Raw genomic sequence first — 22937 nt, forward strand, 5'->3', positions numbered from 1 at the left:
GTGTCGCTTCTCGAACAAAAATAATAAGGTTTCGTCAAATTGCAACGAGTTCAAGTTCCGGGTGAATTGAATTGCTAACTTCTGTCGGCTGGTTTTTGTCTTTTTTAGGTCTATATGTTTTTTCCGCAAAATTGTTCGCCCCATTGAGAATGAGAATTGAAGCGAACGATCAGTGCAGTTTGCATTAGATGTGACTGTCATCTCAAATACATTGCATCTCGAATTTACATTCTCAAATTTACTACGGAGCCTGGGACGTCTTGGATGACATGAATGATTTTGTTCTCATGAATAAATCGATGCTTCCGGCCATGAATGCAGCCTGGAGGCGAATATTTTATTTACACAATAGTATAGTACGGAGCACGTCAACCTGCAGTACAGTGCTCTCAAATATCTACGGCTGTTTGGTGCGAGTTCTTTGCAACATACACGTGCAGGAGAAACACGTGTACAATGTTGTCACGCGAAAGATCAGCAGTGGCTACGGATGCTTCTAACAGCCAAAACAGAGGACCACCAGCACGGCAACTAAAGCATGCTGTTGTGCAAAAAGGGGTTCGTTTTGCTCGTTGTTGTTTTTTAATGAATACATTATTCATACCGGGATTGATTTTGATACTGTACACAGGATATTTTCCAGAAAGACGTTTGAATCGAAAAGGGCGATATAAAATATATGTGGTTTTTCAGGAGCACCGTACTCCAATTCTTTTTCGTCAAATGCCAATTTATGCAACACACGAACCTTCAATGTCAATGCTCTGAATCTTCGTGGTGAAAACGATGTCAATAAAATCATATTTGCAAGTGTCCTGAATTCATCAGAAGAGGAGGCTTACGACCAAGACGTTTCACTCGTACCTGCGGTCTCGTCTTGTGGAATAGGAATCCTCGCAAGAAGTATTTTGTGGAGAATTTAGTCAGAAACATTTTATTGGTTGCCGTCAAACTCAAATCAACAACTGAGCTGACGCTGTTTGACTGATTTACCTAGGCAAAACTTGATCGTGAAATGGAAAATGTTCGCAATCAGTGTGGCGATCATGCTTGTTTTGGGGAATAGGATGTGAATTTTCTACAAAAGCACCAAAGAATTTGGTAAGTATTTAGATATGTAACTGTTTATAAACTTCAGACGTCACTTCTTTCTTTGGTTGTTTCGTTGGTTGTGTAAAAAGTCGGAGAGCCAATTGCATTTTCAAAGTATTTTCTAATTCATTGGATATGTTTCTCTGTCCCAGATTCATCATGTTCATGTCTTTTCCTATTTGTCTAATGAAACCTTCATTTTACCCCTAGAACTATGGGGCTCTGCGCAGTGAATTTTTGGGGTTATTTTCAGTGGTTTTTAACCATTTTTATTCACCATGTTCACAATATTCAGTCATGTCAGTGGTTTTATTTAAAAGATTTTTATTTTTTCCATAAAGTTTTTTTAAGTTTTGGTATAATGTTTTCAATTTATTATACATTGTTGTTCTTAATGTTGTGAAATGTTGTGAAACAATCATTGAATTGAATTTTAAAACAAAGTGATATAGTGTGCCAGAGGTCAAAGATTCACTGCCTAAAACAGAATTTCTGCAGTCTTTTTGGATGAACCTTACAAACCGTAGGGGAAAAAAGGTACAGCGCTCCAGTTACTGGTACTGGGTCTTAAAAAGGGAAAATACAACATTTGCAAACATCAAAAATGATCAAACTACCACGAAATATATCTTACTGGATTGTAGGGAATGACAGTCTAAAGCATCCTGTAGTAAAGTTGTGGCTCCTGGTGTGCTGACATTTTCAAGAAAAACCGTATTTAAACTGGCTTTTTTTTTCAAAAAAGTGCTCCTAATTTTTCATATTTAGTTCGTCTGCATTTTCTTTGTAATTGATTACAGACCTGTGAAGACTACAAGCCTGCTAGACTGATTCTCTGATCTTACAAGTCCCCAAAGTCTATAAATTGCTCCGTTTCATCTTAAGTGGGGTCAGGGAACCACACTACTAGAACATGATTGGTATCTTGGTTTTTCCAGCATCTACGAACCCAAAACGTGAAACAAGTCAGTATAACAATATTTGCTATAACATACTAATCCTCCCAATCCATTTATTTCTGAAAATTGCAGCAAAAGCAAATGTTGTACATTCCCTTTAATTACAGCTACCCGACAAAGCAACATGTATGTACCGCAAATTGAACTGTCAGTCAAATATTTTACTTGCAGAGAGACACATTCCAAGCAAAAAAGACGCAGTATTTCATCTCGCTTTCAGCAGCATCGTTAATTCTTAAGAGGAGGCTACAAAAATAGGTACAACTGGTTTAATAATTCTAACATTTGTAGTGGTGGGAAAAATTGGAGATTTCAAAATCGGGGTATAAATCCTATTTTTTTACAAACCGAAATATGGTTTTCCTATTTTTACCAGAAGTTCCCATTTAGTTCACTGTCAAGCCAACAAAAATGAACAAAGTGAGATGCCACATAGAATGCTGTGCACAATGATTGTGTACAGGGTGAGTAAAAAAAAACGAAACCCAAATGTCGGGACCATTGTTTCAGGGAAGTTCTGCATGTAGCATTTTCAAAATCTAGGATGTGAAAGCCCAATTCATTAGCTTTCCTTTAGTACAAGAATCATTCAAATCACTTATGTACTTTTCAAGTTACGGAATTTTAAACACACCCACCGTTTTAAGGTTCTGTCCACGGATCACAAAAAAGTTCAGTGTTCTTTCAGCAAAATGAAAACAATTCACACACATCCCCATGTGATTTGTTTCGTTTTGTTGAAAGAACTCTGAACTTTTTTGTGATCCGTTGACAGAACCTTTAAACGGCGGTTGTGTTTAAAATTCAGTAACTGGAAAAAAGTACATAAGTGATTTGAATGATTTTTGTACTAAAAAACAGCTTATTTTGAAAATGCTACACATGCAGAACTTCCCTAAAACAATGGTCCCAACATTTGGGTTTCGTTTTTTTTTTTACTCGCCCTGTATTGGCCCTGATGCAGTCCAACTAGTCATGTAAGCAATTTTTTTTTACATTGCAATTTTATTTTGTGTATGGAATTTCAGTTTAAAGTGTTTTAATTCAAGTAAAATACTTCACGGTACAAATTAAATATTCTGACATTATTACTAGGCTCTTTCCACGTTCACAAATATTCAATGTTTGCAACATAAAGAGTTGATTGGGATTATTTTTTTCCCGTTTTGCCTAAAGTAAGCTGTCAATATGGAGATGCTAATCATGGCATCTGGAGGCCTGAACTCCATCGCCTCAAGCCTGGGGCACATGGAAGGCGACGCTTACATCATCTCCGAATACTGCGAAGGTGAGTAGAAAGTCAGCCGTGAGTCTGTTGAACAAGTAAATCTATGTTTTAAACTTTTTTTCACAAGGTTTTGAATGTTAGTTTTGTGGTTTTGGAGATTTTGGGCCTTGCATGGCGCAGGGTAGGCTTGGCTTGGACGATTCCAAAATTGTTGGCATTGATTCTGATTTCAAATCAGGAGTCACGATTCTGTTAGGAATCAAATCCACTTCGCTGTTATGGTTTGATACGCGATAACCCGCCGCCGCAAGAGGGCATTATCACGGGCAACCAATGTCATCCACGAACCGTTAGTAACAACGTCTAGGCCAAGTCCTAAAATCTCCCCCTGAAAATTAGGGAAACTAGTGCGCATGCGCGACTTCTGCAGGCAATTACGGTCCATTTTCAGCCCCACACATACTACACACAACAAAAGAGCTGACCAGTGAAATTGCACAAAAGTCTTGCTGCATCTTTTACATAATTACTGGAAGAAATTTGCGAGTTTGCTTCGGAAGTACTATGAATTATTTTGAATGCCCGCTGCATATATTAGGCCAAACAGGTGCGCGCGGCCGCGCGCATTACACAACCAATACGAATTGGCCGAGACATTGTTACTGAGGGTTCGTGGATGATACTGGTTGGTCGTGATAACGCCCTTTCGCAGCGGTGGGTTTTCGCGGCGGCGGGTTATCGCGTATCAAACCTTAACGTTTAGCCCCTAGACTATAAAATTAACCCCAAAAGGATGTCAAATAGTTTTCATACATTTAAGAGGAGTAGAAAGTTGCACAAAATGTGCCCCTCAGAAAAATGTGTTCCGTGCAACTAGCAAAATTTGTACACAATTTGTTCTGTACCTCTGTGATTCCCAGGTCTTATAATTCACGTGGTCATGAAAGTCATTAAAATTGTAAATTTGGGATTTTTTTATGCTGCAGTGATTGCCGTGATTATGTCGGATAAAGAGCCCCTGTCCTATTTGCATTGTAACCATGGCAATGGGAACTCTCACAATGCCCCAGGCACTTTGAGTCTAGTGCAGTGAAATGGTAATTTTGATCCACTTACATAGTTACCATAGTGACAGGAAAAGGCCGTGTGTTTGCCTCATTTTTTAAAATGGAAATTTATGCTGCCGTATACAGTTGCCACGGAAACAGGAATTAATTGGCCGGAACTTCGCCATCGTTTTTTTTTTTTATGTCAACAGGATTTGATGTATTCATGAAAAACATTCGCTGCTTATACAAACCAAATAGTCAGAAAAGTGATGTCTACAAAGGAAACAAACAACCCAATCATCACAATTTAAAACAGAAATCCCCTGAACTGAGAAGCACGTGCCTTATATGACATCACAGCAACAGCGCCCTCAGTTGCGAAAAGAAAAGCACAGAAGATTTTAAATGAATTAAAAAGGTATACTCTGTGACTAATAAGAGATTCTTTTTTGATTTTCAAACAGAAAGGATGACTTGTAGTTTTCATGCCTTTCAACAGAATGTTTTTTTTGCAGAAAAAAATATTGTAGTGTAAAATTCATGTCATGGATGTGCCCCGTTAATTCCTTCAGATGTTCTCGAAGAGATGCTGGACAATCTCAAGCTGGAGAACAAAGTGACCCGGCCGGTGCGCGTCAACATCGCCAACTCCAAGGTCTTAGAAGCGGTAAGATTTGATTGAAAGATTGAAATGCTACAATCCCGGCCAAAAGGTTGGGACACTTCCTGAGCCTGCCACGGTCACTCGCTCCCCCGCTCCCCCGGTCAATGTTGTTCTCTCCAGCTGATGGAGCACACACCGCGCAATGAGAGACAACATTGAACGGGGGCCGGGGGTTGGGGGCCCAGCGAGATTTGGCCAGGATTGTAGCTTCAAAACTAATTCTAATTTGTTTTTGACAAAAACGTTGTTTGGTCAAGAGAATGAAAATGATGTTTTGAAATATCTTGCAAGAAAGTGTTATAAAAAATTCCTTATTTAAATGCATTTAACTCATTTGTAAAACCTGTTAGATTGATTTTGCAGATAAATATAAAGAAAATCCCCAAAAATATTTTTTTAAATGCCATTTAATCACTAAAAGAAATATTCCATTTTTGGGGTTCATATTTTTGAAATGTTTGTCAATCTTTATATTTTCTAGGATTTATTGCCTATACTCTCTGCTGCAAAGGACAACGTCGAAGCATTCCAAGCCATTGTTAGGTAAGAGTTGCAATTTATATTTGAATTTTGTTTTCTTCTTCACATGTTAGTTTCTTAGGCAAAAAAAAAAAGGGCGCCAAACTCACTGGTTTGACTGGAATCCTGCTGCTGCACAATTGTAACATGTTTTTAGATGGGGTTACAATCGAGTAAGCTTTAGGTGGCCTCTCTGGGCTCTCTGGGCTCCCATATATATTTTATATATAATATATTTTGCACTAAATTTAGTCGGGCACCATTAGCAGACGGTGTTGGAATTTCGCAATTGTGCGTGTGGAAGCCAGACTGAGGGAGCAATGGTCGTGTATCTGGAACCTGTAAACGCTTTTTAGTTAGCGCAATATGTAAGGTAACAGACTAATGACCAGCCTGGCAGCTCATGCACGATGTCAATGTCGCTGTACGGTCTAACGTTATTACCGTTTTCCCTGATTCTTGCAAATTTCCCGAAGGTTGGTTGTGTCGGTCGAGATCGTAATTGCTTTACTTTAGGTCACCTCAAGCTCCACTCTGAAGGATATTTTTGAGAGTTTTAAGGGGATCGAGGCGTCATCTGCAACACCAGCCGACATACAAAGAAAAAAAAAGGAGGGGCAATAAAAAAAAAAACTGCGTTGCCGCCCCACTTTTGGGCCAAGCTCCACACCAGAAACCGGAGACTTTTTTTCAGCCTTGTTATAATGCACGCAGTCAGTTTATTGGAAAAAATTATCCATTTTGTCTAGGTTATTGGTGAACCTTTCCATGCCGTTGGAGGTTATCTTACCGGTCCATCCCAACATGACCAAGGCGGACTGGGACCAACGACGCACCTTGCAAGACATGCTGCAGAAGATCAAGAAACACTTCGTACAGGAGGCGCCCGTCCGGGCAATCCTGGAACAGATGAGCACCGAACTAGAACACGTAAGATTAGTGTGTCTGTCTGTCTGTCCCACTCTCTAGTTGTTATGCTGTCATTCATAAGAACATGAGACAGTTTTTTTTATACACTAATTCAGAGAAGAAAATAAGAAACCACTTTTTTAGGTGAAACCATGGATCCTTCACATAAGGATAAACAACTCCCCAAATTTCTGGCTGCATGCATGTTTGGGCGTCGCATGTGCGCGAGACGTGCACTCATGCATGACTGCACAGTCAAATTTGTAGGAAGCCAGCTAGCTGTTGGGCGCGTGTGCACGCATTGTCCTACATGTTCTATGCGTTGTTCTGTGCACGGTCGTGGCATATCACGCATGTAGACAATCCGTTCCGTACATTTTGCACACAAGCTCAGAGGAGTGTTGTTTATCCTTGTGTAGAGGATCCATGGTGAAACTAAGTTCCTTTACATGCCGTACACGTTCTTAAAGACAAGGCGTGTGCATTTTGTTAACCTATTGGTCAAAGGAGCCCAGAATGCATGCGTAATACCTTAGTGTGACTTCACAAGCCTGGCTGCACCTCAGAAAACTGAAGTCTATTGGTTAAGAGCCTATCACATGGGTGGTCTCAAGCTGTTGTTTTAAAATAATGGTTAACGTTTTATGAAACCGGTTGTGAGATGCTGCACTCCAGGAGATTTTGCTGTGAATGCTTCATGACATCACATTCACTTTGCATATGCTAATATGCACCCAAAATATGTAGGAACCAGCATTTTGGTTGCAAAAATAAGCTTTTCCACATTTTTGTCGGCAGCCCTTTCTGAACTTTTTGCATTCTTGTTTGAAATTATAACTTTATTTATAAATGAAATGTAAAGTACATTTTCCCTTTTATTTTTCCAATCTTTTCCGTAAACCTATAGCATGGATCATACCGGATGGACAAGGATTCCATGGAATCCATGAATGATTGCCTGGTGTTGATCCGTAACATACTCCACATCGAGGAAAACACCGGAATGGAGAGCAATAATGATATTGTCAGGTGAGCTCCTAGTTTTGCTTCCGTGACATTTTCCCGTCAAGGAAAACACCGGAAGTGAAACCAACAGTTTGTTTGAGGATCTTCTCGACGTGTCATTCACTGTAATACAACAGGGTATTTCTAAATGCCATTTTCTCAAAAACTACATTTACAACTTCAATTTAGTTAACGGTGTATATTTCCGTTACCGAACTCAGCACCCCAAATGTTATATACCATTGAAAAGCTCTTGTTCGGCAGAATCCAGAAATAAAAATATCTCAATTTCTTTTAAAAGTCCAACTTTATGCTCATTTTGTGTTGACGAGTCACATACATCTTACGTTTACATTTGTCATTTTTGCTTAATACAGACACATGCTGGATAACGACTTTGGTGAAATTATCCACAGCATGCTAAGCAGAGAAGAAGCGGTAAGCAGATTCTGTTGTGGTTACATTTATAAAATGCTGCTAAGCGAAAATTATATGCTTATTTATAGAATGCTGCTAAGCGAAAATTATATGCTTATTTTTGTATTTCGATGAGAATTATTGGTTGACAGTCAAGGAAATATCAGTTATAAGTATGAAAGAAAAACGCCAAATTAATTTTTTTGGAAAATTCACGTGACGAACTGACAAACCTAAGCCACATTGTGCACCCGGCAAGATTCGAACCCAGACCACTCTTCAGGTTAGCGAGCTCCAGTACCGTGGCCAATATGGTTTTATCACAAGAAATTAAATAAATAACTTTTATTTGGATATTGTTAATTTTTTTTTTTTTTTTAATTTTTCTTGCAGGAGATTTGGATTTCAGCAATGGTACAAGTCGTCCGGCTTATGTTTCGCGATCAGGTAAAAAAAAAAAAAAAAAAAAAGATTTAAAATTGAATGTCAAAGATTGTTTCACATGTCAGTAACTTAAACGTGCAAAGTAGAATTAACTTCACTCTTAAATAAAATAATGGAAGTTTATTTCAGTTTGGTCATTCAATACCTCATTATTGGAAACATTTACAATTTTAGTTGTTTGGTTATGTGACAACTTGCTCCAAACAACTGGCGGTGTTTTATTTATTTTTTGAGTATTTGATCACGGCTTTCCTTTTTGTCACTTCAGATGTCTCAAGATTTAGTCAAGCGAGCCGCTAAGCTGTACGAGAAAGGAACTCTCTTTGCACCTGCGTCGCAAGAAACGCAGTCAAGCGGTACAAGTCCTGAACAAACGGGCGCAGAGAACGTTGAAGTCGACGTAAAGTCACCGTGGAAGACTTTGAGGGAGTCAAGCCCACCCCTTGCAAAAAACGGCTGCTCTGCCTTTCAGATTCACACGCTGGACGATAACATTTCCTCTGGAAGCAGTGAACCCTTGGGTTATTCGAGCAGTGACTCTGGCTTCCCCCTGTCGGAGGGTTTTGCCACGGATTCTAATAGCGATACAGGTTTGTCGGCCGAGAAGCATCCGGACGAAAAAGCCGACGATGAGAACAGTGAGACGGTAAAAGGTGGTGGCGCACCTGTTACTAGCCACGACGGCGATGATGTTGGAGGTCAAAGCTCGGAGACAAGTAGTAGCAGCAGCGGGATTGATTCGTCGCCGGGGGTGCCGCCATCTCCCAGGGATCTCTCGACCGACGAGGATTCTTTGAGAGATTCCTTGACGGGGTTCGCCCTCGCTGATGACTCCTCGACCTGCTCGGGGAAGGAGTCCCCGCGGAGCGTGGATGCGTCGCCACCACCCGCAACGACAGAGACGACGAGCGAGAACAACTCTTCCAAGAGGCCGAGAGAATATCTCTGCAGGCCGAGAGAGGATCCCCGTGGAAGCCCAGACAGCCAGGCATCAGAAGAGGTATGAAATCTGCAGCCGATTTTACGAAACTTTACGCAATGGCGTTACTCCACTTGCGCCGTAATTTGTTACGTAAGTTGCGCAACATTTCACGCTGCGCAACATTTCAGTTAAGTTTCATAGTGCGTAAGTCTGTGACTTTACGCAACGCATTATGGTGAACTTGCACAATAATTTTAGGTGGCGTAAGTGACTTAAAATTAACTCTTTTACAGGCAATTTCGTGATTGTCATGGAGCCTGTCATTGCTGAAGTTATCAAACTTCATGCAAGACACTCACAGCTTTGTGTTAGAACTGGACTACTCTTTTTCCGTAACAGAATTCTTAGAGTTGCCACACGATTCCTAAGAAAGTCAGTCAAAACTATTTTTAAAATGGCAGGCGGAGACGACTCAACGACTGTTTCATGACCAAACAGAAATCACACACAAACAGCCTCCGTAAATGATTTAACTACCCTCGTCCCAAGATGCTTAAATTATTTAAAAATGTTACGTAGCTAGGCCAAGTTTCGAATCTATTGTAAGTTTGTTGCGCAGCTGCGCAACAAATCTGTTGCTTAAATCCTAAGCACTGTTTCATGACATCAGCTGCTGGGAAGATTCTGGAAAAGTTGTTCAAAATCTGCATGGCCTTTTACGGATAAACTTGTCCACAAGTTCTCCCTGTATTTATTGACAGGTCTCCTTTTTACTTAAATATTGCTAATGTCCAGATGTGATTCCTTGCAACAGGACGATACCGACAGCAGGACGTCGGGGAACGATTCGACATTTAGCGTATCCTCAGATAACAGTTCGTCGTCCTTCACCAGTTCGTCAGAGACCGGTTCGTCTTTCAGTACGAGCAGCACGTCCATGGACGGAACTGGCAGGAAGCAGGAATTATTAAGGTAAGGTCATATCAAGTTGAACATTTGAAACTCCAGCGCAGGCAACATTCTCAATAGTGTAGTCCGTTGTGCTAAGTTTCTTAATTACTCTAACATTTGTCGGTCAAAAAATGTCACCTTCATAATTTCCTCATTCAGACATAGCCAAATAAAGTGGTGTCACCAGAGAAAAAAAATGATTCAGATAATTTCGCTTTTCCTTTTAGCATTTGGACACAGCTCACCCAAGTGCTATTAAATCACGAGACAAAAAAATTCCAGAAAAGCGCCAAGCAATTTTTTTGGACTTGTTGAGGTGTCCATAGGTGATCCTGAGAGTTTCACGGAATGTATACCTGAAATGCATATGGGCTTCCGCAAGCCCATCTTTGGAATATGCCCCCTTTTTTTATGAAAAAGTATGCCACACCCCCAAAGGGGTAATTGCTCAAGAGACACTGCTTTCCCATAGCTTGTGATGTTGCGGATGGCCAGAACCCAATAATTAAAGTATATTTATCATTAAAAGTTGTGAGTAGCAAATCGTTTTCCTTCTTGACTTCCAGAAACCGGCTGTGTAAGTTTGCCGTGAGGTTTTGTCAGCACGGACTGAACCGATTGATTCTATTATCGCAGGTGAGCTAATTGGAGAGTTATTTCAAAACTTGTTGGTCCTCGTACAGCTTCAAGACTTCTGTTCTTGTTAAAATTGCTATGTACTGGATGGAGAGATTGATTGTTAAAATTGCTATGTAGTGAATAAAAGTAAAGTAAAGCTAAAGTGGACGAACCTGTGTTCACAGGAACGGAGTGCCATCTCTCTTTCTAAGCGTTTGGGCCAGACTCATATGCTGCTGTGGGGGACCGCCACACCTCCTCCACAGCGAGTCTGTTACCTTCCCAGCATTGAATAATGCCGGTACCCATTTAACACCTGGGTTGAGAGGAGTAATTGAGGTAAAGCGCCTTACTCAAGGGCACAACACGCATGGCCACGGCGGGGCTCGAACCCACAACCTCACGATCATGAATTCTGTGCTCCACCGCTAGACCACACATACTAGATGGAAAGATTGATTATATAGAATAATCATGTTGTTTATTTTCTGACTGATTTCTTTTTCAGGACAATCTTCTGCAGCGTGTTAACGACTGCTACGTCTTGTGGTGTATGTCCTACTTTCTTCCCTTCTCGTCGCTGCCCTGCATCAGTTACAGTGACGTCAGGTAAACCTTGATTGCCGTTGGAAATTCACCATTTTCAGATCTGTGACCATACGCTTCAACAAATTCATTTTTTTGGGCATGTTTCATTCCAACTCCAAACTTTCCATTTTTTTTTTTTTTTTTTTTTGGTGTCTGGAACTAAAAAATGTTTTTAGGTCAATATCAAAACAGCCTTGCGAGCAGATGTTCCTACTTTATCCTGATTGTAGGGCGGGAATCAGCCTACCTGAGAAAACAGAATTCACTATCGAAGTTTTACATAGTAGTGAGCGAGAAGTGTTACATGTACATAATCCAATGGTACTGTACGTGTATTCAAAGTGAAGTGAATCGTTTTTGGAAAATTGGTCAATAAATGTTACCTTACAACGGTCAGCTGTTTCGCTGTGAGCTGTAATCACACAAATAAAAGTCAGACCTTGAGATTCTTTTCCAATGTACGAAACAACACAAAAATGCTCAGAGAATACTTGAGTCCATTGTGAGTGGTGGCCATATTTGCCGTGCCAGATCTTACGTAATCACTTCGATGGTGAATTGTTGTCCAGCCACAAGTAATTCAAAAATTGTGAAGTGGTTATTCAACAAGTTAAAGGCGCATTTTTCTTCTTTGAAACAACACTAATCTTTTTTTTATTGTTGATGATAAAAACAAGCAGCTTGTTTAATTTTTGTCATTTCACCCGTATTAAACTATCATGAGATCTACGTTTTAAGATGACAACAACTGTAAAGAAATCAAGGAATTTGAAGTCTTCTTTCTACTTCTTTGAACGCAGGTATAATTTGTCCAGCATGGTGGTCACGTATCTCATGTTCGTCACTCTGAACACGTGGGAGAGTTTCACCCTCGCTACCGGCGACGCGACGGCCGACAGTAAATCCAACATCCTCTTCAGAAGGTAGGGTGCCGTCTTTAGTCGTAAATCATCTTCACAGCTGCGAAACTTAATTGGCAGATTGTAATATTTGAATAGTTGATCAAGGCCACGTTTAAATAATCGAATACTTTAGTCTTCTCTTGAGCACATTGTTTTTGTTCACTCTCTTCTCAGATTGTATCTTCTTGTCGCCAGTCTGAGGCAAATCCTGTCGAGTACTCGGCGGTTCATGGAGAAGGAACTCGGAACCGAGGAGCGAGAGAGTCTGAGTAACTTCATGAGTGAGTATCCTACCTGTCACAGGGTTTTAATCTTGAGATTAACCCTTTGTGTGCCAAGGAAAAGGACGTCAATCACTTTTTGAGATTATCGAGTTTAAAGGCTTTTGCACTCCCATTTCTAACTTAACCACTTGACGCTGGGATTATCGTGCCTCGCTTGACCGGTTTGCACGCGTGACTGCACAGCGGCCTTTGTCCAGTGGCAGCTGCACGGCCCACAGACTGCATTCCATGGCCTAGAACGGCTTCTGTAACCTCAATTCTATAAATTCCTCCACTCTGGCAAAGAGGATTTGATGGATTCAGGGTAGAAGGGTTAATATACCAAAATGTTAGTTATGGATCCTTGTTTTCTAATTTTCCTGTTTTTGTATCCACCCCCCCCCCCACTCCCCCAGATTGCCTTTGTCATTTGGAAGGACTGCGCAAGCTCTACTTGCTCCTCCTGCGCAAGTTCCGTCCCAAGAACGAGTCGGTCCAGTACCTGAGGGCACTAGTCGTCGGCAACGACGAACTGCTCCGCATCATCACCAGCGAGCAGGCGTACGCCGTTGAAGGAAACAGCAAGTTCAACTGTGAAGAGCACGTCAAGCAGTGAGTGCCTTAATCCGATCATTTGTAGTTCATTTTAAAGGCATATAAGATCATTTGCATTTCATGCATTTTGTTTGTTTCCTATAATAACACCACTCAAAATCCAAAGAAGAATGTTCCAAACCTAACCTGTTGAAGTTTCAGCTCAGTGGATATAACCCTTTTTCGAGAAAATAGTGAAAAACCATGCTAAACCTATTGATCGTGAAACACGGTTTCGTCAATTGAACTCTCTATTCCCAACGATCAGTCCATTGACCGAAGTCGACATCGTTGGAAGTTACGATGCACACACTCGCACGGTTGCTTTAATTTGTTGGATCGGTGCGCGACAATCGCGTAGCTGCAATCGGCTCAGTGAGAACGTGTCTCGGACGCTGAATTCAGTCCCAATTCAAAACATGATTCAGCAACTTTTGACTTGAAATCGGGATCCTAGAATGCTGTTTTTCTCGGAATATACAGCTGAAGCTGAGCTGAAATGTCATCAGGTTAGTTGTTCAGCACCCTTCTTTAGATTTTGGGGGCGTTTGTTGCTTCAAACGAACAAAATGCACAAATTACAAATGATGGACTTAACCTTTAAGTAACTTTGACTAGGACAGGATTCGAACCAGAAACTACTTGAGTGCAACCTACGCAAAGGGTTTGAACCTGTGACCACTCAATTATAATTCAAGTGCTCCACCAAATCAATCTCGATTTGTTTAAGAAAATTTGACTTTTACAGGAGTAGAAGCAGACAGCCGTACGTTTGTGGATGTTTTTTTTTCAAAAACGGAAAGTTTTTGCAAAACTTTTGCTTAGTTTCTTGACTTTGATCTTTTTGGATGTCATAACTATTTTTTGTCTTGTTCTATCCTTCCCTCCGCAAAGGTTGGCAAGTCGCCAAGTCCTGCTGACCTACAACGAGCTGCTGACGAAGTTCAGCAGCAACACCCAAGAAGAAAACGAGGCGGCGTTCACACTGATGTACCACACCGCCGTCGATCTGCGGAATCACAAGCTGGTCTACCAGCTATCGATACTGGACACTTTTGCCGATCTGTGGGAACATGGGGCTGAGGACTGCATATCCCAGGTAATGATTGACAACGGTGACAATATGTATGAACGCCTACCACACTGGTACCAAACATTAAAGGCTAGCTGGTATCACTACATGAACTGGGCCAAGGGGTTTTCAGAACAAAGAATGGAATACTTGAAACCGATCATACACCTTCATGCCTTGTGAGTTGTGAGGTGTATACATGTGCGGACGTATTGCAGCTTTAACCCTCCTGCTGTCTGAACAGTCACAGACAGTCAAAATATCAATCCTGTTCCCCTGCCTTGCCTTTTACACAGGCTAGTCACCAACAGTCAGGTCATACTTCAAGCAAGCGCTGTGACTAGTCAAATTCAGTCAACTGACAAAAGCAGACAAGTGGTATTCATAGCTGGCCTATCAATCACCTGCAATCAAAGCATAGCTGTAACAAGTTACATAAAGAGTCACAGCCAGTCAATCCTGCTTTATGAAGGCTGGGAGCTCTTAACTGTTGAAAACAGTCACTTGATTGATTTTAACTAAAAAGAACAACTTGGCACAGACTGTATGTTTGCATAGGAGGGTTAATAACGTAAACTGATAAATCTAAGGAAGAGCATTATTTATGCTTGCAATTATTCACGTACCAAAGAATTAATGTAAAAAAAAGATAATTTTTTTCTCCAGGAGTAATGTAACAGAAATGCACATTATGTTTTTTTAAGTTGCTGAATCAGCATGACTCTGCATTTGGAACCCCCCCCCAAAAAACCCAATTTTTAAAATATTTTCTATGTGACGTCGCAATAAAGGCAGGCAATGAGTACACCACTATCTTTCCCCCCCCCCCCCCCCCCAAAAAAAAGCCATGGGTTCAAGTGGTTAGAAATTGCCTCAGATCGCACGACAGAGCATCTAGAATCCAAACATTTTTTGGGCCCCTTAAGTGCGCCCCGAACCCCACGCTGTAATTTTTTGGACCCACTTTGTGGGGGCCCCCAAAATTTGTGTTCTGGATCCGCCCTTGTAAATATGGACCTTGTAAATATGGACAAGGGTGATGTGACCAAACAGATAATGACATATGACATCTCTTGTTTTCGTTTTGGTTTCGTTTCAGAGTTCTTGGGACTTCATGGATCACATTGTTCAAGTCTTTGCCGAGCACAGCGTGAACAACCCTGACATACTGATGGAACACATTGCAGCCTCAACAAGCAAAAAGAGGTATCGTTCATTGATTCCGATCACTTAATCATTCATTCATAAATACCTAAGACAGTTTACCCACTCCTATTGGTCGAGAGCACATCACGTGACGTGTGTGGTTTAAAATGCTTGATAAAACACTGGTTGGCTAAACACTTTTCCGGTGTCACATGAAATTTTGGACTCCTATGAAATCTGGCCCCTTTACCATTTTTAGGGACTTTTTTACAGTGTCACATGAAATTTGGACTCCTATGAAATCCTGTCCCTTTTTTCCCTGTTATTGGTTGATAGAACGATCACAGTCTTCACTTAGGCAAGCGCAATACCACCAATGGGACCGTATTTTGATAGTCCTAAATTCACACTACACTGGCACTGCTGCGTTCTGCGCCACATCGCGCAGTGCACGCCACATCGCGCAGTGCACGCCACATGCTCAGCAATCTCCATATAAGGAGATGTTTACAACTGCTCGCAAGAGGCACATACCATAACATAGCCAAAGAGGTGTTTAAAAAGACATGAAGTAAACTTGTTGAACACACCCTGATATTTCTGGCCTCGCTCGCTGTGAGCGGGTCACTGATAGATACTTCTAGCCTCGCTCGTTGCGTGCTTATCCATCATCCGTTCTGAATACCGCAAAAGCTTGACGTGCATACACGTCATCGGACGTGAAGTGGATTATCAACTCAATTTTTATGCTCCTTTTTTTTTTTCTCTCAGGAAGTATGAGGAGCTTGATGACAGTTCGGAGGATGAATATTCCCCGTTTAAGGTATCTTAAAGACTAATTTGCATTTTTCCCCAAAGTAACCTACCAAATTATCATCAAAAAGCTGACTTGGATTAAAGATTGTACTGGTACTAAACACCCTGTGAAATTATTCCATCTGGCTTGCTGTCATTAGAAGAAATCAAGAAACGTAGGTGATTTCCAACGATCAGTCAATTGACTAATTTTTGGAAATACAGAATGCTATGGACGAAATCGTGTTTCGTGATCAAAAGGTTAAGCATGCTGTCTCACTGTTTTCTCGAAAAGCGTCATTTGTGCCGAGCTGAAATTTAACAGGTTTGGTTTTAAAATTCGTCTTTGGATTTTGAGCGATGTTATTATTGGAAACAAACAAAATGCACGACAAGCAAATGATCCCATGTGCCTTTAACTTTCTCTTTTGCAAAATTCCTGTGTCCGTTTTCGTCTCTGATTTTAACAGATGTTCGCTGGATTTTTCTTTCTGACTTTTCAGAAATCGCTGACTGCCAAGGGAGGGTTGAGCCTACCCACAATGCACAGCAGCGGCAGCGAAGACGAGACTGCCGAGACGAACCACATCAAGGACAACGTCAAAACCTGCATCAGGGCGCTAACCATCAAAGGTGGGAACCAGCCAAAATCAGTATACATTGCGTGGCATTTTTGGCCGGTAACCAATTGTGCTTAGCCAGAACTTTCTGTGGTTACCAATTTTTTGTTTGTCCTAGTGTGACACAGAGAGTGTGTTCGATTACTTACCCCAGCTTACTTGCGCCTGCTCCTCGCGTGATGACAGACATGCGCAGTGGAGCAAAATAAACGAACGGTTGCGGGTAAAGTTTCGTGTAAGAACTAGAAAGTTGAACTTGACATGATACAGGCTGCATTCGGTCTTACTAATGGAGATCAATGATCCGAATCAACTGTCTAGAGCTAGGTCTAGGTCATAGGGTCTTGGTCCACGCCCATTGAAAATTCGCCGGGACGCGCTGACAATAGACGTATAGCTGTAGCTCTGGAAGCCCGTTTCGGGCACAGCCTGAGACGCCCGCCGGACATCACGTTGGCAGCCATGTTTATTGCATGGCCTTATGGGATACTTACCCAAGTAACCGGCTCGGCGAGTCGGTTACTTGGACCAGGCTCGAGTAAGCGCGATAAGTCACGTGAGAGGTAAATCGAACGCTGTCGCGCTTGCACGAGTAAGCACGGGGGAAGTAATCGAACGCACTCAAAATCTGATGGCTTTACTCGCTTCTAGAAATAAGTTCTAGGCAAGCGAAACATTTCTCTTCTACGTCAGATGGAAATCTTTTTCTATGTAAATGTATGACATTTTGTGAATTTTATTTTTTTTTTGCAGGAAAGGGGGTTCAAAGCATGAAAGTGAATGCAAAAGCCATTTTGTGACATCACGGCAATCGTTCAAGCGTTGGAATTTTAAAAAATTGTGTTTGTTTGTTTACTTGGTTTCAGGTTACAAGCCTCAGATTCGTGGCCTGCAGAACTTACTGCTGGAAACATGCTATGCCAAACTAGGTAAGATTTTAACTTGTTTTGCTTTAACTTACTGATACATCTATTGCACTTGTTGATCCTACGTGCCTAAAAATGATATCCACTTTACTCTCATCCATATCTTCTTATCTTCCAGCTTGTCCCAAGACGGCAGTCGTTGAGCCCGTGGTTTGGTTGAATCACAGTAAGTACTTAAAAACTTTAACGTGTCATTTTTAAGAACAAAACTTCTGGAAAAAAAAAAGGTGAAGTTACAATTGTTGACTGCTGTGATGTGGGATATGACATTTTGAACACCCGATGGGCGCATAGCACCTGAGGCGAATTTGTTATACCTGTGTCTTGGATTTTGATGTAAAAATCACGAAAACAAACAGCAGTAAACACAACAATCATGACAATCGAACGCCAACTCACATGCATGTCGCATGCTCGAAACGGCTGATCGTCTGCTAGTTCCCTGCTCTCACTCATGTGTGAAAACATTGTGAAAATAGCATGGATACCAACGATACAAGCGTTTCACACCATACGTACCGTACGTACAAAGTCATAGCTTAATCCCGGTGTACGTGATATCCCACAGGGAGTGTGCCATGACTTTTTATAAACTTAACAAGTGATCGTTCTAGGCCAATAAAAATACAGTATTCAAGACAGAGGTATAACAATGCTTTTTTTATGGTATGGGCAATTTCATGGTAGCATTCATTACATTTCGAAGGGATCTTCTGTGCCGTTATTCTATAAAGTCAAAGTATCTAGCGTGGTTTTCTGGACCTGGTCCAGCTTACGGTGTACCTTTGTTGGTTTCAATACTGGTAATGTCAAAAGACAAAAAAAACAAAACGATAGTCTTACTTTGAGCTGTCCTTTTTTCCTTCCACCCCCCCCCCCTCTCCCCACAGTTCAAATGAAGTCGGTTCCGCTGTTCGCCTTCTCGCAAGCAGACGAGTTGGCCATGAACGATCCCCACTTCCAGGAGATCTTGCGGCGTGTGGGAATGCACAGCGCCAAGGACTCCCATCACCTGTTCCCCTCCATCCCGGCGTTCTGGACCGCCGAGATGTGCCTGAACGCTGCCAAGATGCTGGGCGACATCAACTGTGGTGAGTCGGGGGCAATTTTCAAAACCGCGGTTTCATCCCAAGTTTGTTGCTTCGGCTGAATTAGACCCTCTGGCAGAATCTAAGTTTGAACTATTTTCCAGTGAATCCAATAGGTCATATTGCAGAATGTCCCTAAAGCTGGAAACAAGGCCTAGATTTGAAAAATGGCCAAGGGAATGTGTGTTACTGTGGTTTAGGGTTTGTGACTCAGGATCTAGAGGGTCAGGGGTTCGAATCCAGCAACTGGCATGTGTTGTGTCCTCAGGCAAGCCACTTTACCCCTACTGCCTCACTCTACACAGGAGTATATAAGAGTTGGTACTAGCATCTGCCTGCAATGGACTAGGATCCCATCCATAGTAGGAGAATAGAAATAGTACACAAATACAGGGTTCGACTTCAGCGGTAGCCAATAAGGAGACACCTATTGCTCATGAATATGTATGAGGTATAGTAATGAATTGTAATCCATCCTTGTGAAGCGGTAAATATTTCTGAAGAATTTTATTTTTACATCTTTTTTTTTTTTCCCCGCTAGAAAAACTTGGTTTCGCATTGACTCCGGAGGGTGAGCTGTCTCCTGAGTATCTGGAGCTACAGGTGCCCTGCACGACCTTTGAACCTAACGGCGGCCTTGACAATACCAAGACAGGTCAGGAACTAGACGAGAAACCCACAACATCAAGGTGAGTGGAACCAGACCACGGCTCGGTGTCAGTGAATTACGAAGCCTACAAACTCAGTAACCCGTGTTTGCATGGAAAAAAAAGCCACTTGTCAAATTTAGGATATCCTTCATATACTATACCGCAATGATCATTCATCTTTCGCTGTTAAAGTTGATTTTCCTGAGTTTCGTCGGGAAAAATACATTCCATTTCTAAATTGCTGTTTTTCTACCAATACAAACATTATTCACTTTGGAACGATATATCGACTGAAATATTTTTTTTTATAACGTTTAGCTATCGAAGAATTACTCGAAATCCATTTGGGCACCAAATCTGCGCCACCAGACTGTTACCCCTTTGTAAAGGATTATGCAAAGAGTTGATTATTTGTAATTAATTCCCTGTTTTGTATTCATCTTCTAGGGTTTCCAGTCAGATGGCGTCGCTTCCTAAGAACATGTGGCTGAGTGTTGTGCAGCAGTTGAATGCTGAGAAAGAGGCCAAGGCGTGAGTCCGTGCACTGACCGCTATGCTCACTGGACTGGCTGATAGTGCTCATGCAGTGAAGCAATCGTCGGCCATCTTGGGTCACCCATGCTGACAGTGCTCCTGCAGTGAAGTGATCGTCGGCCATCTTGGGTCACCCATGCTGACAGTGCTCATGCAGTGAAGCGATCGTCGGCCATCTTGGGTCGCCCATGCTGACAGTGCTCGTGCAGTGAAGCGATCGTCGGCCATCTTGGGTCACCCATGCTGACAGTTCTCATGCAGTGAATCAATCGTCGGCCATCTTGGGTCGCCCATGCTGACAGTGCTCATGCAGTGAAGCAATCGTCGGCCATCTTGGGTCACCCATGCTGACAGTGCTCATGCAGTGAAGCAATCGTCGGCCATCTTGGGTCACCCATGCTGACAGTGCTCATGCAGTGAAGCAATTGTCGGCCATCTTGGGTCACCAATTATGCACAGTAAATTTTGAGGTTTTTACAAGTAGTTGGTCTCGCCTTTCATCTTCTGGAGTTCTGCCGGGGATGAAAATAAGTATTTCAAAATTAAAACAATCCTTTTCCTAGGATTGGCTTGTATTTTAGGAAAACTGAATTTTAAAAAATCTGAAGAATACTTAGATGAGAGGAAATGTTTTAAGAGGCAAATGACCTCTCAACCGCAAAACAGGGTTCGACCTTCGTTTTGATCTATTCTAATCACCATAAACAGTTTCTTACATTAAGAAAAAATTAATAATATAATTATTTAGTTTATTTCTTTAAAGTTGATTTAATTGATAAATGTAAAACAATTTGTATTTGTTTTAATTCACTTTTATTTGGATATGTTTGTTGAAAACACTGACAAGATTGCCTCAGGATGAAGTTATGCATGTATGCACATTGTTGTTTAAAACATTCTGGTGCAAAAAACTGAAAATATATTGTGGACGATTGAAAAGGCCAGTGAGCTCGATAAGCGTCTGAGTCACTAGTCCGTCTGGGTAGTGAAAAAAATTTAAAGGCCTGACAGCGTGGCACTTTGGAAATCCAAGATGGCGGATCTTGTAGTCTGGTTCCCTGACCCTATATCAGAAACGGAGCATTTTATAGACGTCGGGGAATTGTCAGGTCAGGGAACCAGACTAGCTGGCTTGCACCTGTTGCGGATGTGTAACCAATTGCAAACAATATGTGGACTAACTGAATTTGGTAAATTGGGAGCAGTATATGAAGAAAACATGTTTTTTCCAACGATGGTCAGCCAACCATCGTTGGAAATTGTTACCAAAATACCAATTTTATTGAAAATGACAGCACACCAGGTGCCATGATTTCATAGGATGCTTGAGACTATGATTCACTTACAGTCAAGTGAGGTATTTCATAATAATTTGGTAGTTTTGTTTTTTGATGCTTGTATATGTTGTAAATTTTTACCTTTAACATGTTTAAGAAAAAAATCTAATTTCGAGCCTGATACTCTAAAATAGCAGAGGCAAAATGTCTTTAAAATTGCCCGTTTTTGGAAAGGCGAATGACTACTAAACAGCATTTCAAACTATGTCTTGTTTTGCTGGGTTTTTTTTTTCGTGGATAAGGCCAAAAAAAAGAGAGATAAATTACTGTAACATAAAATACTCAAAAATATTTATTTCAAATTTGTAGATTTCTTGTCCTATTTTTGTAAAATCACCAAATGAATGCAACACGTTTTCTCTTTCCGGAATAAAGATTGCACAATGTAGCCACTTTTTAAGAGAATGAGTGATCTATATTTTTGTTCACAGTAGGTGTTAAATTCAATCAAAAGACGGCATTTAAATCATAACTGGTCGACACTTCACAACACACAAATGTGAAAAGCCCAAGAAAACTTACCAATATTTCCCAAGATTTTAGGATGATGTAGACAGACTGATGGTGGAGATTCGATTCTCGCTCAAGTCGTTCGTGTTTTTCCTGGCAGGCTGGAGGTGAATGAATTTTGAGATGATCAGACACTTGTTTTGAAATTGATTGGAACTTGCAGGGAAGATATCTGAAGAGCCTAAAACACATTCCAACTCGGAAAAAAAAATGCTTCATCAATTTTGGGTGAATTAATTGCTCAAAAATATTTTTTTTTCACAAATATTTGAAGATTTTTGCCCAAATCCTCGAAAAGTTCCGGTCTTTGAATATTGATTGAGGCTCCTCTTGCATCTAGACAAATTTCTGAAGAGTTTGAAAAAAAAGTCAATTTTTGGCCAAATTTTATCAAAAAACTAAGGCTAACCCCTTGCATTTTTTTCAATTTTGGCTGAAAAATGAAATTGCTTGAAACTTTCATGGAAGATGCCTAAAGGGCCTTAGAACACATTCCAACTCGAATTCTGTGCAGATGTGCTATTCCCAAGGAAAAAAAGCGTCAAAATTTGGCGTAAATCAGTCAAAAATGTAAGTTTTTTTCTCTGTACAAATATGGATGATTTTTGTCCAAATCTTCAAAAATTAGGGGTATTTGAATATTGATTGAGGCTTCTATTGCATCCAGACGAATTTCTGAAGAGTTTGGAGAAAATTCATTTTTTGGCCAAATTTCATCAAAAATGTAAGGCTATATAATAGCCTTACTTTTTTTTCGATTTCGGCCAAAAACTGAATTTTCTCCAAATTACTCAGAAATGCTTAAGGATGCTTTGGGAGCATGATTTAATATTCAGACCGGCAAAATTCGCTAAATTTTGGCCAAAATTGTTACATCATTGGGTAAAATTTCATATACATGTATTTGACCTATTTTACCTCAAATTGTGGACGCTATATTTCCTTTTTAAAGACCTATCTGTCCAATGTAGCAGTGGAAACGTGTTCAAGGGACCCTGAGGTATCTTCCTAGCAAGTTTCAAGAAATTTCATTTTTTGGCCAAAATAGAAAAAAATGTAAGGGGTTAGCCTTACTTTTTTCGATTTTGGCCAAAAAATGAATTTTCTCCAAATTACTCAGAAATGCTTAAGGATG

The 22937-nt window shown here is 40.9% G+C and overlaps 1 protein-coding gene across 2 annotated transcripts; it reads left to right on the top strand.

Annotated features, from left to right (window-relative positions):
* Nucleotides 1-697: 697 nt before the first annotated feature.
* LOC119724163 (protein timeless-like) lies at nucleotides 698-20422 on the top strand. 2 transcript variants are annotated; one of them, XM_038195095.1, is made up of 25 exons: nucleotides 698-1101; nucleotides 2223-2309; nucleotides 3232-3339; nucleotides 4901-4995; nucleotides 5474-5535; nucleotides 6261-6441; nucleotides 7328-7449; nucleotides 7803-7863; nucleotides 8236-8289; nucleotides 8555-9286; nucleotides 10023-10180; nucleotides 10726-10795; nucleotides 11286-11386; nucleotides 12166-12288; nucleotides 12442-12548; nucleotides 12947-13142; nucleotides 14019-14223; nucleotides 15296-15402; nucleotides 16114-16165; nucleotides 16641-16770; nucleotides 17624-17686; nucleotides 17802-17849; nucleotides 18574-18774; nucleotides 19313-19460; nucleotides 19869-20422. In XM_038195095.1, the coding sequence occupies exons 3-25, from the start codon at nucleotides 3240-3242 to the stop codon at nucleotides 19954-19956; spliced, it is 3204 nt and encodes a 1067-aa protein (XP_038051023.1). In that variant the 5' UTR covers nucleotides 698-1101; nucleotides 2223-2309; nucleotides 3232-3239; the 3' UTR covers nucleotides 19957-20422. The 2 variants fall into 2 exon arrangements, with proteins under 2 accessions (XP_038051023.1, XP_038051024.1); XM_038195096.1 differs by lacking the exon at nucleotides 2223-2309.
* The last annotated feature ends 2515 nt before the right edge of the window (nucleotides 20423-22937 follow it).

This window comes from Patiria miniata, unplaced genomic scaffold (assembly GCF_015706575.1).
Source record: "Patiria miniata isolate m_02_andy unplaced genomic scaffold, ASM1570657v1 HiC_scaffold_18, whole genome shotgun sequence".
In the NCBI taxonomy this organism is placed as follows: domain Eukaryota; kingdom Metazoa; phylum Echinodermata; class Asteroidea; order Valvatida; family Asterinidae; genus Patiria; species Patiria miniata.

Bases quoted from the DNA above. Each gene is read 5' to 3' on its own strand.
- LOC119724163 (XM_038195095.1), top strand. From the start codon at position 3,240: ATGGAGATGCTAATCATGGCATCTGGAGGCCTGAACTCCATCGCCTCA. The intron at 11,387-12,165 runs GTAAACCTTGAT...CTTTGAACGCAG, and splicing joins ATCAGTTACAGTGACGTCAG to GTATAATTTGTCCAGCATGG. The intron at 16,166-16,640 runs GTATCTTAAAGA...CTGACTTTTCAG, and splicing joins ATGAATATTCCCCGTTTAAG to AAATCGCTGACTGCCAAGGG.